Source organism: Petromyzon marinus, chromosome 28 (genome assembly GCF_048934315.1).
Source record: "Petromyzon marinus isolate PM22_M1 ecotype Great Lakes invasive population chromosome 28, UKy_Petmar_22M1.pri1.0, whole genome shotgun sequence".
NCBI classification, from domain to species: Eukaryota; Metazoa; Chordata; class Hyperoartia; order Petromyzontiformes; family Petromyzontidae; genus Petromyzon; species Petromyzon marinus.
Genome location: NC_133694.1, coordinates 8,008,589 through 8,021,785, shown reverse-complemented (window position 1 = coordinate 8,021,785; position 13,197 = coordinate 8,008,589). Strand labels below are relative to the sequence as shown.

The 13,197-nt window shown below is 44.9% G+C and overlaps 1 protein-coding gene across 2 annotated transcripts in view; it reads left to right on the top strand.

Moving 5' to 3' along the window:
• The window catches only part of WDR33 (WD repeat domain 33), a 34,259-nt gene extending 21,062 nt beyond the window's left edge, over positions 1–13,197 (top strand). The window contains exons 13-24 of one of the 2 annotated variants that reach the window (XM_032962304.2): positions 36–122; positions 512–648; positions 1,335–1,484; positions 2,055–3,569; positions 4,331–4,394; positions 4,830–5,012; positions 7,811–7,944; positions 8,316–8,455; positions 8,876–9,004; positions 9,698–9,792; positions 10,623–10,826; positions 11,277–13,197. In XM_032962304.2, the coding sequence (XP_032818195.2) occupies positions 36–122; positions 512–648; positions 1,335–1,484; positions 2,055–3,569; positions 4,331–4,394; positions 4,830–5,012; positions 7,811–7,944; positions 8,316–8,455; positions 8,876–9,004; positions 9,698–9,792; positions 10,623–10,826; positions 11,277–11,761 (3,323 nt within the window). In that variant the 3' untranslated portion in view covers positions 11,762–13,197. The remainder of the gene's footprint in view (positions 1–35; positions 123–511; positions 649–1,334; positions 1,485–2,054; positions 3,570–4,330; positions 4,395–4,829; positions 5,013–7,810; positions 7,945–8,315; positions 8,456–8,875; positions 9,005–9,697; positions 9,793–10,622; positions 10,827–11,276) is intronic. The other variant, XM_032962305.2, reaches the window with a different exon arrangement.

The window sequence follows — 13,197 nt, the reverse complement described above, 5'->3', positions numbered from 1 at the left end:
CGAGTGTTCTGTATAATTTGCATGTTTTTATACAGATGACAATGAGCCACTCAGTGCTCCCAACATCCCAGGCATGGGCATCGCTGAGCAGCTCAAGCAAGTGCTGGAACAAGAGCAGAAAGGTACCTCTCTAGTTTTGTGACGTAATTTTACCTAATTGTTCATAAACTTGAAAAATGTTGTTTGTACACAATAAACACATTTAAATAATTTGACCAAAATAGCCAGGCTGCTGCAATTTAAAATTGTGAAATGTTTCGGCTATAAAAACAACTGAAATGTGTATTATTGAGTGAGGACAGTTACTATGCATTACATTGTAAGAATCAATAATGAAATATATATAGACTGAAGACAAGTTAACATAGCTGCAGAATAATACAACTCTGTCGTTTCTTAAGTGCTCAAATAAATACAAACATTTAAAAACACAGTTGTGTACGGAGTTTGTTTTCTCACGAAATGTATATTTTCCGTGGGGGTATTAATGGTTTTCATCGACACCAAACAGAGAAGGTAGTGGAGGCTGAGCCGGAAGTGGCGATCCCAGGCTTGGACTGGGGTGTGGAGGAGCTCATTAAAGAACAGAAGAAACTCCCCACAAAGAAGATCCCTTACTCCAAACCCATCCCCGCGCAGTTCCAGCAGGTCAGCCAGCATACACGCACCACCTGTCTTCGTGGCCTCTTATTCGCTGAAATGTACTTTTGCATATTATTTGTATAGATTGTACATAATCATGCATCAGAATTAACTATTTATGAAGAGATGCATTTTGATGTGGCAATTGATTACTCATAAATATGCTTGGCTTATTTTCACGCTGTGGCTTCTTTTTTTGGCACCCTCTGGTCTAACACCGTTTGAGACGAGGCTCAAAAGAAAGCTGTCTCTGGTGTGAACCAATCAGTTTCAAGGACAATGCCATATAGTATCAGTGTACTCTTTGGTTCTTTCGGTAAAGTATCGTAGTTAGAAATCAAATCAAATAAAACATCACGACGTTTTGATCGCAACACAAGCGGTCGTGTGTTTTTTGTTTGCATACTGACCGCAAGTATTGTGGTTAATGCAGACATGATTCCTCGTAAAAATATTTAAATTTTGTTGCCAGAAAAAAGGGGAAAACCCTCTTCTTATACTGTAGCTTCTAATCATATTTATAGTATTTTTTTTGCTTTGATACTTGACCACCCTTATCGATACTTTCCTTGTGCTTGGAGCAGAATTTATGACTTTTAAATGAGAATATTAAGAGCAGTGAGCAACCTAAATAAAATGCCTTAAATTGGCTATGTATTAATGTTTTGTTATGACTGTTTTTGGATTTGCAGGCTTGGCAGCAGAACAAACTTCCTATGCTCCCTGTGGGTGGCAATGTGAAAGTTCAGCCTCCTGAAGATAAGAAAGACAAGATGAAGTCACAGGCGGAGATTCGTCAAGAGCTGACGGCGCTGCAATACACAAACCCTGCTCTATACGAGGTAGGTTTGACACAGGCTCGATTGCGTTACAATGTTTTCCCCATGCAGGACTTAAGAGCTGTTGTGGTTTGAGAATTGAGCATTACAAGGTCAATTACTAAGTGTCATTGTGCAATTCTGAATGCATTTCAATCACCATGTCATTGTAAATGTAATTTCAGTTAACATTGCTATTGTAATAGAGATTATATTTGACCCCAGGGTTTCTGCAAAGCATTGCCTTAATACTAGTTGGGTGGTGTCACTAATAACATGGTAATGTTTGTTACTCGGTGAGTACCACGTTGTAAGAATTGCCCAAAATAATGTTGTGCAAGGTGAGACATTGCACATGAAAAACATTAACTGTGGAATTCCTTCTCAGGGAAAAGCACCATGGAAATTTGAATAATATTTGTGAATGAGCGGGTGACCAAAACATAATATTTACCAGCAAGTGCTGTAAGATCTATTTTCTGGGAATTATGTTAAACCTACTGTTAAAATATAGTTTTTTTCTCATGTCAAAGTTATTCATATGAATGTGTATTATTTAAAATTAATTTACCATTTCTGCCATTGGTTTTTCAGCAACTGAAGTCTGACCGTATTACTCAGAAACTCATGGAACAAGTTCAAAACCAACAGCAGAATCAAGGACCTGTACAAATGCAGCCCCCGCTGGGCATGATGCAGAAAAATATGCACCCTCAGGGCTTTTCCCAGGGACCCATGCCTGGCCTACAGCAGCACTTCCCTCCCAACATGCCCCCAGGCATGATGTCTGGTGGGCCCATGGGCCAGTTCAGACCGCAAGGGCCTCCTGGGCTCAATATGCAGCAAGGCCCCGGCCCTGGACCGAACTGGCCTCACGGTATGCCCGGCCACATGGGTAATATGCAGGGACAAATGGGTCTGTCTGGACCACTTGGACCTGGTGGCCCGCAAGGTCCCCGTGGGCCTCAGCAAGGGCTTGGCGGTTCAGGAATGGGGCAGACACCCCCATCGGGTGGCATGCAAGGCGGTGGACCACCATCTTCACTGCACATGCAAGGGCAGCAACTGAGGCCTCAAGGAGGACCCCCCAATAGGCCACCGTCCCAAGGCGGCCCTTCAAACATGGCACAGCCCATCTCAATGCAGGGACCAATGCCCTCGCCCATGCCGGGCCGGGGACCCATGCAGGGCCAGGGCCCCATGCAGGGCCAGGGACCCATGCAGGGCCAGGGCCCCATGCATGGCCAGGGCCCAATGCATGGCCAGGGCCCCATGCAGGGGCAGGGCCAGGGCTCAATGCAGGGGCAGGGCCAGGGCCCCATGCAGGGCCAGGGCCCCATGCAGGGCCAGGGCTCCATGCAGGGCCCCGGCCCCATGCAGGGCCAGGGCCCCGGCCCCATGCAGGGCCAGGGCCCCGGCCCCATGCAGGGCCAGGGCCCCGGCCCCATGCAGGGCCAGGGCTCTGGTCCCATGCAGGGCCAGGGCCCCGGCCCCATGCAGGGCCAGGGACCCGGCCCCATGCAGGGCCAGGGACCCATGCAGGGCCAGGGACCCATGCAGGGCCAGGGACCTATGAAGGGCCAGGGACCCATGCAGGGCCAGGGCCCCATGAAGGGCCAGGGACCTATGAAGGGCCAGGGACCCATGCAGGGCCAAGGACCCATGCAGGGCCAGGGCCCCATGAAGGGCCAGGGACCCATGCAGGGTCAGGGACCAGTACAGGCCCAGGGACCCATGCAGGGACCACAGCAGGGCCCCCAGCATTTTGGACCCCAGTCCGGCGGATTTCAAGGACCGCCACTATCCCCACGCAGCTCTCTGCAATCCGGGTCCTCGGAATTTATCGGAACTCCTCGTGAAGGTCCGCAGCAAAATGCCAGCGACGGACCCAGGGGGGGGCAGCTCTTTGAGCCGCCTGACAGCCAAGGAGGCCCAAATCAGGGGCCTAATTCATCGCCGTTCAGTGGCCACCAAGGCCCCAGTGGACCCGGGGGACTGTCGCCTGCGAGCCTACAGCAGCATGGACCCCCGCAAGGACAGGGGCAGGCACATCAACGGGGACCCCCACTGAGGCAGGGGCTCTTAGGAGATGCCCCTCCAGGGCACTCGGTGAGTTTGCACAAATTTCTCGTGTTGTTATGCACCGATGCATTCGGGTAGCACGTTGGGCAGGTGATGGGAGCGCAGCAAAGGATTCCTTTATACATTTGTGTGTGGAGCTGTGAGTGTTTAACCCCCCAGTATGTGTGAGTTTATCCAAGACATTCTGGGTTCCTTCTACATGTCAAAAAATTGAAATTACCAAAGATTATAATGTACGACCCTCCTGAAATTTAGTCGTGATTTTATATGGAAGGACACTAAACTGTCTTGACATGAGCAGGATTTTCTTGATGTCGCTCGTTGATAATTCAAGATGCTGTCAAGTCTGCGGTAATGGGCTTATCTGGATATCCACGTTAATCGGTAAAATATTAACTATATCCATGTCATTTGAAAGTGTTTATTTTCAATATTAAAGTAATTTTGTTCCAAAAATTTAAGAAGTTATCAACAACGTACTGTTTGCCAGGAACAGTTTAAGACCTTATGTTACTATGTACATCGAAATTAGGCTGCAATAAACCATCAGGATTTACACCCCACCACCAATGTCAATGCAACCACTACATTCTAAATCCATGACCAAATACTTGTCTTCATTTCCGTCAAGGGCTGTTTAATCGCTTGTATTTAACACCATTGTATCAAATATTGAATATTTCTGAATGTGCTGTATATGATAGTATATGATGTAACAGTGATATTAATTAATCTTCCTTTTTTTCTCCACAATCACTGTCGGCTAAAACAACCAATGTCGTGAGTAGCAGGGATCATCAGGACCAGCGAGGATTCCGACACCAAACAGGAGCACAGCGGGTTCAGTCCGAGGTGAGCGCTCGCTTTCGTCCAGACCCAACCCGTCGTCCACTCACCAGGCAGCATTCTCACAGATCAACATGGCAGCCTGAGCCCGCTCGCTGCTTGTGCATTAAGTGTGACCGACCAAATGACGGTGAACAGCATTCGTAACTTACAAAGAACAATGTTACCTTTGGAATGGCAGTGTAGGTCGATCTCATCTGTGTAATAGCCATTTTAGTGTTGTCTCCCTTAACATGCTTAGTGGATTTTAACCAGGTCACGTGGTTTTCTTTGGCACGCAAAGTACTTATTGAAAAACAATTGGCCAAACTTCCCAATGAAGAACCCTCACTCAAAAGGTAATCTTGAAACTCGGGAGTGCCATTTATTGTAATTGTTATTCTTTGCTTTGCTTTACACGTGGTTGTTAATGGTCGCTATGTTCTTCTTGTTGGTTGGCAGGTGAAGGCAGACCTATGCTGCATCAGGAGGAATTTGGTGGGGATCCTGTGAAGGAAGAACCGCGAGATTTCCAGGCCCCCTTGGAACGCGGGGGATCCCTTGCCGATCAGGATGAGTTTGACAACCCCGAGTTTCGTGGGCCACCTGGCCCTGATGACCACGGCCGGCAAAGGCACTTTGAAGGTTGGAAGCTCCGTGAAATAACTGTCGTGTTCATTCACAATCAAGGTTTTTGGGTTAGAATCGCGTTATTTATAAATGTGTCGCAACCCTCCACCACCAATCAGTAAAAAAATGTGTCATGTTGACAAAAGACAAATAGTTCACTACTTTTTAGCCCACCGGTGTGTTGAAGAGTGAATCCACAACATTTACAATTTTTGAGTAGTACGACGTTTCGCTGGTAGTTAACATCCAGCATCATCGGGCGATTTGCCAGAATAGTGAAGCCCTCCACTTGCTCCCGGTCTTAAATAGAGCAGCAGGGTGATGTCATCATTTAACCCAATCAGCTGCAGAGATCAGAGGCGGAGGGGGGGTATTGTAATTATATAATAGATTAGTAATCAGTTAATTGTCTAGGGAGAGAGATTAAACATGTTAAAGAAGCACTACGACAGAATGGCTACAATGATGCTCAAATTAACAGAGCATTCAATGCCAAATCACGATTGCAAAGTAACACTGCTGAAAGTGATCAGATTATTAAAATAATTATAATACCATATATCTCAGGAGTAACTTACAAATTAGCCCGTGTTTTGCAAAAGCAAAACATTAAAGTAAGATTTGGTACAGTACACAAAATTCAAAAACTGGTATCTTGTACTAAAGACGAATTACCCAAATTATCAACAGAAGGTGTATATCGGATTAATTGCTTATGTGGCAGATGCTATATTGGACAGACGGGACGTAACATCAGCGTCAGACTAAAAGAGCACCAAAGAAATATTAAATTTTCTAAAACACAATTGTCGGCAGTGGCGGAATATGCTTGCCAACAAGGTCACTCAGTTGATTTTGATAACGTTGAAGTGTTGTGTAAAACTAATTATTACTGGCCAAGACTAATTAGAGAATCCATTGAAATTTAGAGAAATACAAATACCGTGAAACCTTGGATTGCGAGCATAATTCGTTCCGGAAACGTGCTCGTAATCCAAAACACTCGTATATCAAAGCGAAATAATGGAAACTCAGATGATTCGTTCCACAACCCAAAAATACTGTATTCATGTAAAAATAATTAATATAAAGTAATCAAATTTATTAATTACATTTAATCGTGGCTGGTGTGAGGAAGACGAGAGAGAGGAGGAGGAGGGTTATTGTGTAGGACGACTTTCACTTGCAGTACAGATACTAAAGAACAGTCACTACACTTGGACACAAAATAAAAAAAATGCTTTACGCACACACGTGAACACAACACTATAGTACTGTAGTAAACAGTATACACGTGGTCACAACACTATAGTACTGTAGTAAACAGTATACACGTGGTCACAACACTATAGTACTGTAGTAAACAATATACACGTGGTCACAACACTATAGTACTATAGTAAACAGTATACACGTGGTCACAACACTATAGTACTGTAGTAAACAGTATACACGTGGTCACAACACTATACTGTAGTAAACAGTATACACGTGGTCACAACACTATACTGTAGAAAACAGTATACACGTGCTCACAACACTATACTGTAGAAAACAGTATACACGTGGTCACAACACTATAGTACTATAGTAAACAGTATACACGTGGTCACAACACTATAGTACTGTAGTAAACAGTATACACGTGGTCACAACACTATAGTACTATAGTAAACAGTATACACGTGGTCACAACACTATAGTACTGTAGTAAACAGTATACACGTGGTCACAACACTGTAGTAAACCGTATACACGTGGTCACAACACTATAGTACTGTAGTAAACAGTATACACGTGGTCACAATACTATACTGTAGAAAACAGTATACACGTGGTCACAACACTATAGTACTATAGTAAACATACACGTGGTCACAACACTGTAGTAAACCGTATACACGTGGTCACAACACTATAGTACTGTAGTAAACAGTATACACGTGGTCACAACACTATAGTACTGTAGTAAACAGTATACACGTGGTCACAACACTGTAGTAAACAGTATACACGTGGTCACAACACTATAGTACTATAGTAAACAGTATACACTCGCACGGATGTTGACTATACGAGTGAGGCACGCCGACTGAGACCGAGCATGGGAGATGATTACCCACAATCCCGCAGCGAGAGAGAAGAACCATTGGCTCAGTTGTGATCACGTGACGCTCGGCAGACAAAGCGTATACTGTACGTACTGCTCGTCTTGCAAAGCACTCGCAGACCAAGTTACTCGCAATCCAAGGTTTCACTGTGACTGTAATCACTGACAGCTGCAGACTTAGTGCGGCCTGGATGCGTGTTGTTAAATAATACATGTTACAATTACAATTCCTTATAGGGGAAACACATACTAATTAACTGATTACTAACGTAGTATATAATTACGATACCCCCCCTCCCCCCGTGTCTTCTGCTTTGTGTAAAGAATATTGTGTTCTCAGGTGTAGCTATTTATATCAAAGTGTTGTCCCGTTCTAACGAGCAATCGTGGCCACACTGTGATAATCCATTGGTGCCCTTGAGCAAGTGATGGAAATTCTATGTCTGTGGTCAGAGCCATTCCATACATAGCAAAACTTACTTGATGTCCTGCGAAGTGGTCTTTTGACCAATAATGCAAATACATTCATCAAGTTAAAATTGCACAGCTGGGTGTACACTTACCACTGAGGGGTAGCAGATTGTATAATCTTGATTATCTGAATCCTATCATGATCAGCATATGCCTTGTGCTGAGATGTGAGGGTTGTCACTTTGATGTAATGTTTGCGTAATTCTGGTTGTTGGTTTGCTCTGTCACTTAGAATACGGCATGGAATTTGGACCAGGAAAACGAGAATTCGAGGGAAGAAGAGATGAGGGCTGGAATCGTGGCCCGACAGAGGAAAACTGGCAGCAACGGCCTGGAAATTCGGATGAGCCCTGGAGGAGGCCACCGGTCAGAAATATTCATCATCTTCATCATCATCATATTGAGCATAATACCAAACAATTCTATACATTAATTGAATTCAAGAGCTCAAAAGTATCTGCATGCTCAAAACTGTCATGGAGTGGTGGCCATTTCCATTACTGGCCCTGAGCCATAGGTGAAAATACCACATCCCTATGGCCGAGGCCAATAATTCCAGAGGAAAACCGCTTATCACAAAGTAATGAACTGAGTCTATATACAAACGTTATTTCACCCAACAAAATTACAAACGCGAGTCGGGTCAAAGTGGAATTTTCAGGAGTGGCCGTCAATCCTGTACCTGACGTAGCCAAGGTCTTATCGTAACACTAATCCTCTTTCCGTTACCTCGTTAGCCTGGTGATGAGTTTGCACCATTCGAGGATGGCAGCAGGAGGAGAAGGGACGGGGCTCGTGGTGGCATGCTCGACCGACGGCGCCCTTCGGCCGACAGGGACCTGGACGACGGTCGCTTTGGCAGGCGGAGAGAAGACAGGCAAGTTACCTGCGGTGGAACAGTGGCGCTTGGAGCTAGCAGGAGATCACCTGCCGCTGATGTTAGCGTGGCTGGGTATCGAACTCGGGTTGCTAGGTTCCGTAGTGCAGTACGCTTCTCACCACTTCACCGCTTTACCCCCAGTTTATCGCGTATAATGTAAATATTTCAATGACATAAAAGTAATGTTTCAAATATTCAATTATTTCAAAAGATACGATGGGGGTAAAGCCATAAAGAATTAATGTAATGCATGTCTGATCAAGAATCTAATTGAGGAATTTAAATAATAGTGGAAAATGGTCACTTCCACAAGTAAAAAAAAACTACTGGAGTACTTGATCTAATGTTGCCCCGTCCGTCATTCACACACATTCCTTAGTCGTTGACTGTTAACCCCACTGTACTGTGCGGTCACAGGTTTGACCCTAAGTTCCCGGGCGATGGGTACCCGCAGCAGTTTGAGGGCGATCGCCCTAGAGATTTCGAACCCCGGGGCCGACGAGGCCGGGACGGAGAGCCCCTCCCGATGGATCAGTTTGACGATGGGTGAGCAGCGCCTGGAAACGACTTCAGGCCCAAACTGACAGCGAGTCACAGTCAGTTGAAACTTAAGCGACTTTGGCTGACCTAGGTTTGTTGTCGGTAGGCATGTTAAAGGTTAACCTTCCCCACCACCACCACCACCCAACCCATTTTGAATTGATGAATTGTCATGATTTTGGGGTCAAGATTACATTTGTCTTGGAAATAAACTACATCACACAACATCTCACTCTCCAGAAAGCAGGCTTTTTCAGAGTAGGATGATTACGGTAATGGATGTTACTTTAGCTTGACAATTTCTAAACTTCAGATTTATTATCTCAAACAAGATCCTCGGATAATTTGGGTGAATGTAAATTGCACTGTGGGAATTTTTATACCGAAGATATTTTTATACCTTAGATAACATGTTTAATGTGTATAAATAGTGTCCATAAATGATTTCCAGGTTTACGATTCAATGTATTAACCAATGGGATTCAGTCATCTCTGGATGAAACAGATACATCAATTTACCATCAATAGTGATTATGTCAATACTATGGGTAGCTTCTAATGTAAAGAAAAGCATGGATGAACTTTATCCAACTTAGTGCAACTTGTGCATTATCAAGACAGTTGCTGTAATTACCAATAAGACACTCGGAATGTGAGCATTGTACATGAGTGAGTCATGTAATTGTCATTTGTCAAAAGCTTCCGGCGCGGAGGACGGGACAGAGATGACGATTTTCCGCGTCAGTATGAGGACGACCAGCGAGGACTTGGGCACGGTCGCCTGCTGCCCAGAGGTGATGCCTCCCGCACCATTCCCAACTCTGTCCACCACTTAATCTGCAGAACTTGAGACACCACTGTTGTGACGGTCACATAAGGGAACACTCTGGTCTCTTGTTGGTAGGCATGTAATAATTCGCCTCCAATCTCAGCATTTAAATATTCCATTAATTGTTACGATTCCCTATTCTTGTTTGATTATTTGGCTGCTATAAATTTACACGTCGTAAGCCACTTTGTTGACCTACCATTTGTGGGCAGGTCGCTTCTCAAATAGAGCTAATAGCTCAGTGGGCCTTACCTTTTATTTCTTTATTTTTAGTAATTTTCTTACTTTTCCTGCACTTGCACACATATCATTCTTCTGTATTGTTTCTTGTTATAACTTTCTGACTCGCCTCCTACTGGACATCTGTGAAAAAGAGCTCATTAGCTCATGAGATTTCTCCAGGATAAATATAGATTCTGGAATGTCATGGGGGGATTACTTCATCATTTTTCACCATGATGGTCAGTGTGGATATTATGGGACATTGCATGAAAAGTTAAGTTTTATTATTTATAATAATAAGTCACCTCAACAATTACAAAGCTATGACCTGATCCACTTGTTGCCAGATGTTAATTTCCTTCAATTTGATTTGGCAAACTCCATTAATCAACAATGGAGCAATTAGCCAAGGTGGTGCAGTGCTTTGTGCATTTCTTCATCATGCAATTCCGTCTTTCAATGCAGCGGTTTAATAATGAGAGCAACATTTTTTTTGTTATATGACGCATTAACGCACGTGCCATTTAAACTGCGTTACCAAGTTCGAGCTCTTGTTTTTCCTGCGCGTGGCAGGCGAGGAGCGGCGAGGCGATTATCCCGCACCCCCCGACAGCCCCTCGGGCGTCTCTCGCGAACGGCCACCCTCGCTGCTCGCGATGGACACGGCATCTCTGCCGCTGCGCAAGCGACCGTGGCACGAGGGACCCGGAGGGCTCCCCGGGGAGCGGAGGGATGGAGAATCTGGCCTATCGCCCCTGGACGACCGCCCAATCAGAGGTACTCGTTCTAAGGGAGATCCACCCCGACAAAATAGAACATTGTCGGTGAAATGATAGGCGTCCACAGCAGGTCCGGAAAGTTAAGTCTGCTCGTGTAAATACTGACAATTAATCTTGTTCCCAGCCCCATGTTGTTATACAACAAGTAAATTATAGTAAATTAAAGCTCATTGTTAATCCACTGGTGGCTGAAGGCCTAACCATGCTGTCACTGATCTTACTAAAATTAGACGCATGGTGTTGCCTGGTCGAAAATATTTGCCCCTAGTACTGAGTTAGTGAGGCTAAGATGCTTGCAATGATGGATAAATGTTTGCCGGACATTTTAAAGTAGTACGTCTCACATGACCGTTGACCATGTAACATGAAGTTGGCGGACTATTATCAGTTCCCCCACAACCTGCAAGAGACAAACACAGAGGAGGGAAATGTGCTGCGTTTCTTGCAGGCGGTGGAGGTCCCGGGCGCATGGATGCCCGCGACGACCCGTACCGCGGTGAGGACGAGGGCCCCCCTTCCTTCATGGGCCCCCTCAACAGTGGGGCCGGCGGCATGGCGTCGCTCCAGAGGACCCCCATGCAGAGAGGAGGCAACGCGGACTGGGCGCACAGGCGTGGAGGAGCCCTCCGGGGGGCCGGCCGAGAGGGGATGACAAGGGGCGGTAGAGAGGGCATGCCGAGGGAGGGCATGCCGAGGGAGGGCATGCCGAGGGGGGGTGGCGGGCGAGATGGCATGCCCAGGGGAGGCGGCCGAGACATTGGGCCCCGAGGGGGCGGCCGAGACGGTGGCCCAAGAGGGGGTGGCGTTGGCCGGGATGGCGGCGGTCCGAGAGGGGGCAGTCGAGACTGCATGGCGAGGGGCGGTGGACGAGATAGTGGTCCAAGAGGCGGTGCTCGAGATGGAGTGCCTGGGCGGGGAGGAAGGGGCCGCTGATGGACAGAAGTCGGAGGACGCCCGTTTCTGTTGATATATTTTTTTTGCTTTTCCAAAAACTTTTGCTGTGTCCCTCGGGATATTGCTGAGTTACTGGCTGAGCCAGCAAGATTATTTATGCTCAAAAAGTTCGTCCGTCACTTCTGCAAAACATGGGAGGCATGTGAAGGTGTGTGCATACTTGCACACATTCATATTTGTGGTGAGCTGCGTTTGCAATGGATAATACTCATTTTCTACGATTCAGCCAACGATAGTAAAACACAATAATTGCATTGATTGGATATTTGCGATGGTTTTGGGGCAGGGAAAAAATACATTTTTACGAGTGATACCAGCATCAAGAAACTTCTATTTTAAATGTAGATAATCCGCTTTCAATTTTTTTTTGCCAATTATAGCATATACTAGTGGAAGAGGAAGAGTGCTGAGATGTTTCAGTTTGCGTTTTTTTTATTTTGTTAATCAGGCCTGTAAGTAAAGTAATTGACCAATAGCATATTGCCTACATGCTACACATGAACACAAGTAACTATCTAAAAGTGTTCATCTTAGCATGATGCAATCCTCTGGTGTCAAATATTGGAATCTCATTGTTTGAAAACGTAAATCAGCAAGTCTGGTCCCAAATCTGGTCTAACATTGTGTAGAATAGTTATCCAAAAGAAGAAAAAAACCCATGCAAGTCTACACAAGTATTACCTGTACCCATTTCCTGGCACCCCTGTCTCTGTTCACATGACAACTGGATAAATAGCTTTCATCTCCTGTTTGTGTTCATATTTTGGTAGCTTCAACTAAAAGGACCAAACTGGGCTTGTGGTGTTTTCCAAACAATGTTGAGTGAGTGAACGTGAGCAATCTGGGAAGCTTACCCTACCGTTCACTGTTCTCGGAATGAATGTCTGCTGCATTACTTCGTGACGTTAATACTAGCTCCATTAAAACATAAGTAAATAATTCAATAAGTTCAGAAAATAAAATATATTTTTTAGTTTATTGTTTTTGTCAAAAGTTATGGGGCTTTGGCACCGGACTTGTTGAATTACACCACAGTGGGGAAAATGTGTGTATTAAATCGACAGGCTTTGTCTCAATTAAAATGTCTGTTTATCAAGTCGTACTTATTAAACAGCTGGTTGGTAAATGTCATAATTTTTCTGTTTGCCTTTCTACCCTGAAATGCTTCAGTGCTTGTATTCACACAAGCTGTGAACCTTTGTATATTTGTCTACAATTCTGTTTCTTGATGTTTTGTAAAATTACTGATAGCCTCTTGCTGTATGTTTTGTGGTAGTCTGCGTGTATAAAGCTTGCACACATGGTTTCTTTAGTATTATCTGAGAGAAATATTTTGCTATGTAAAGTTATGCATCTCTCACCGTGATGCACACTTGTCCTGAATAATGAGATAATAAACAGAGATGCACACTTTA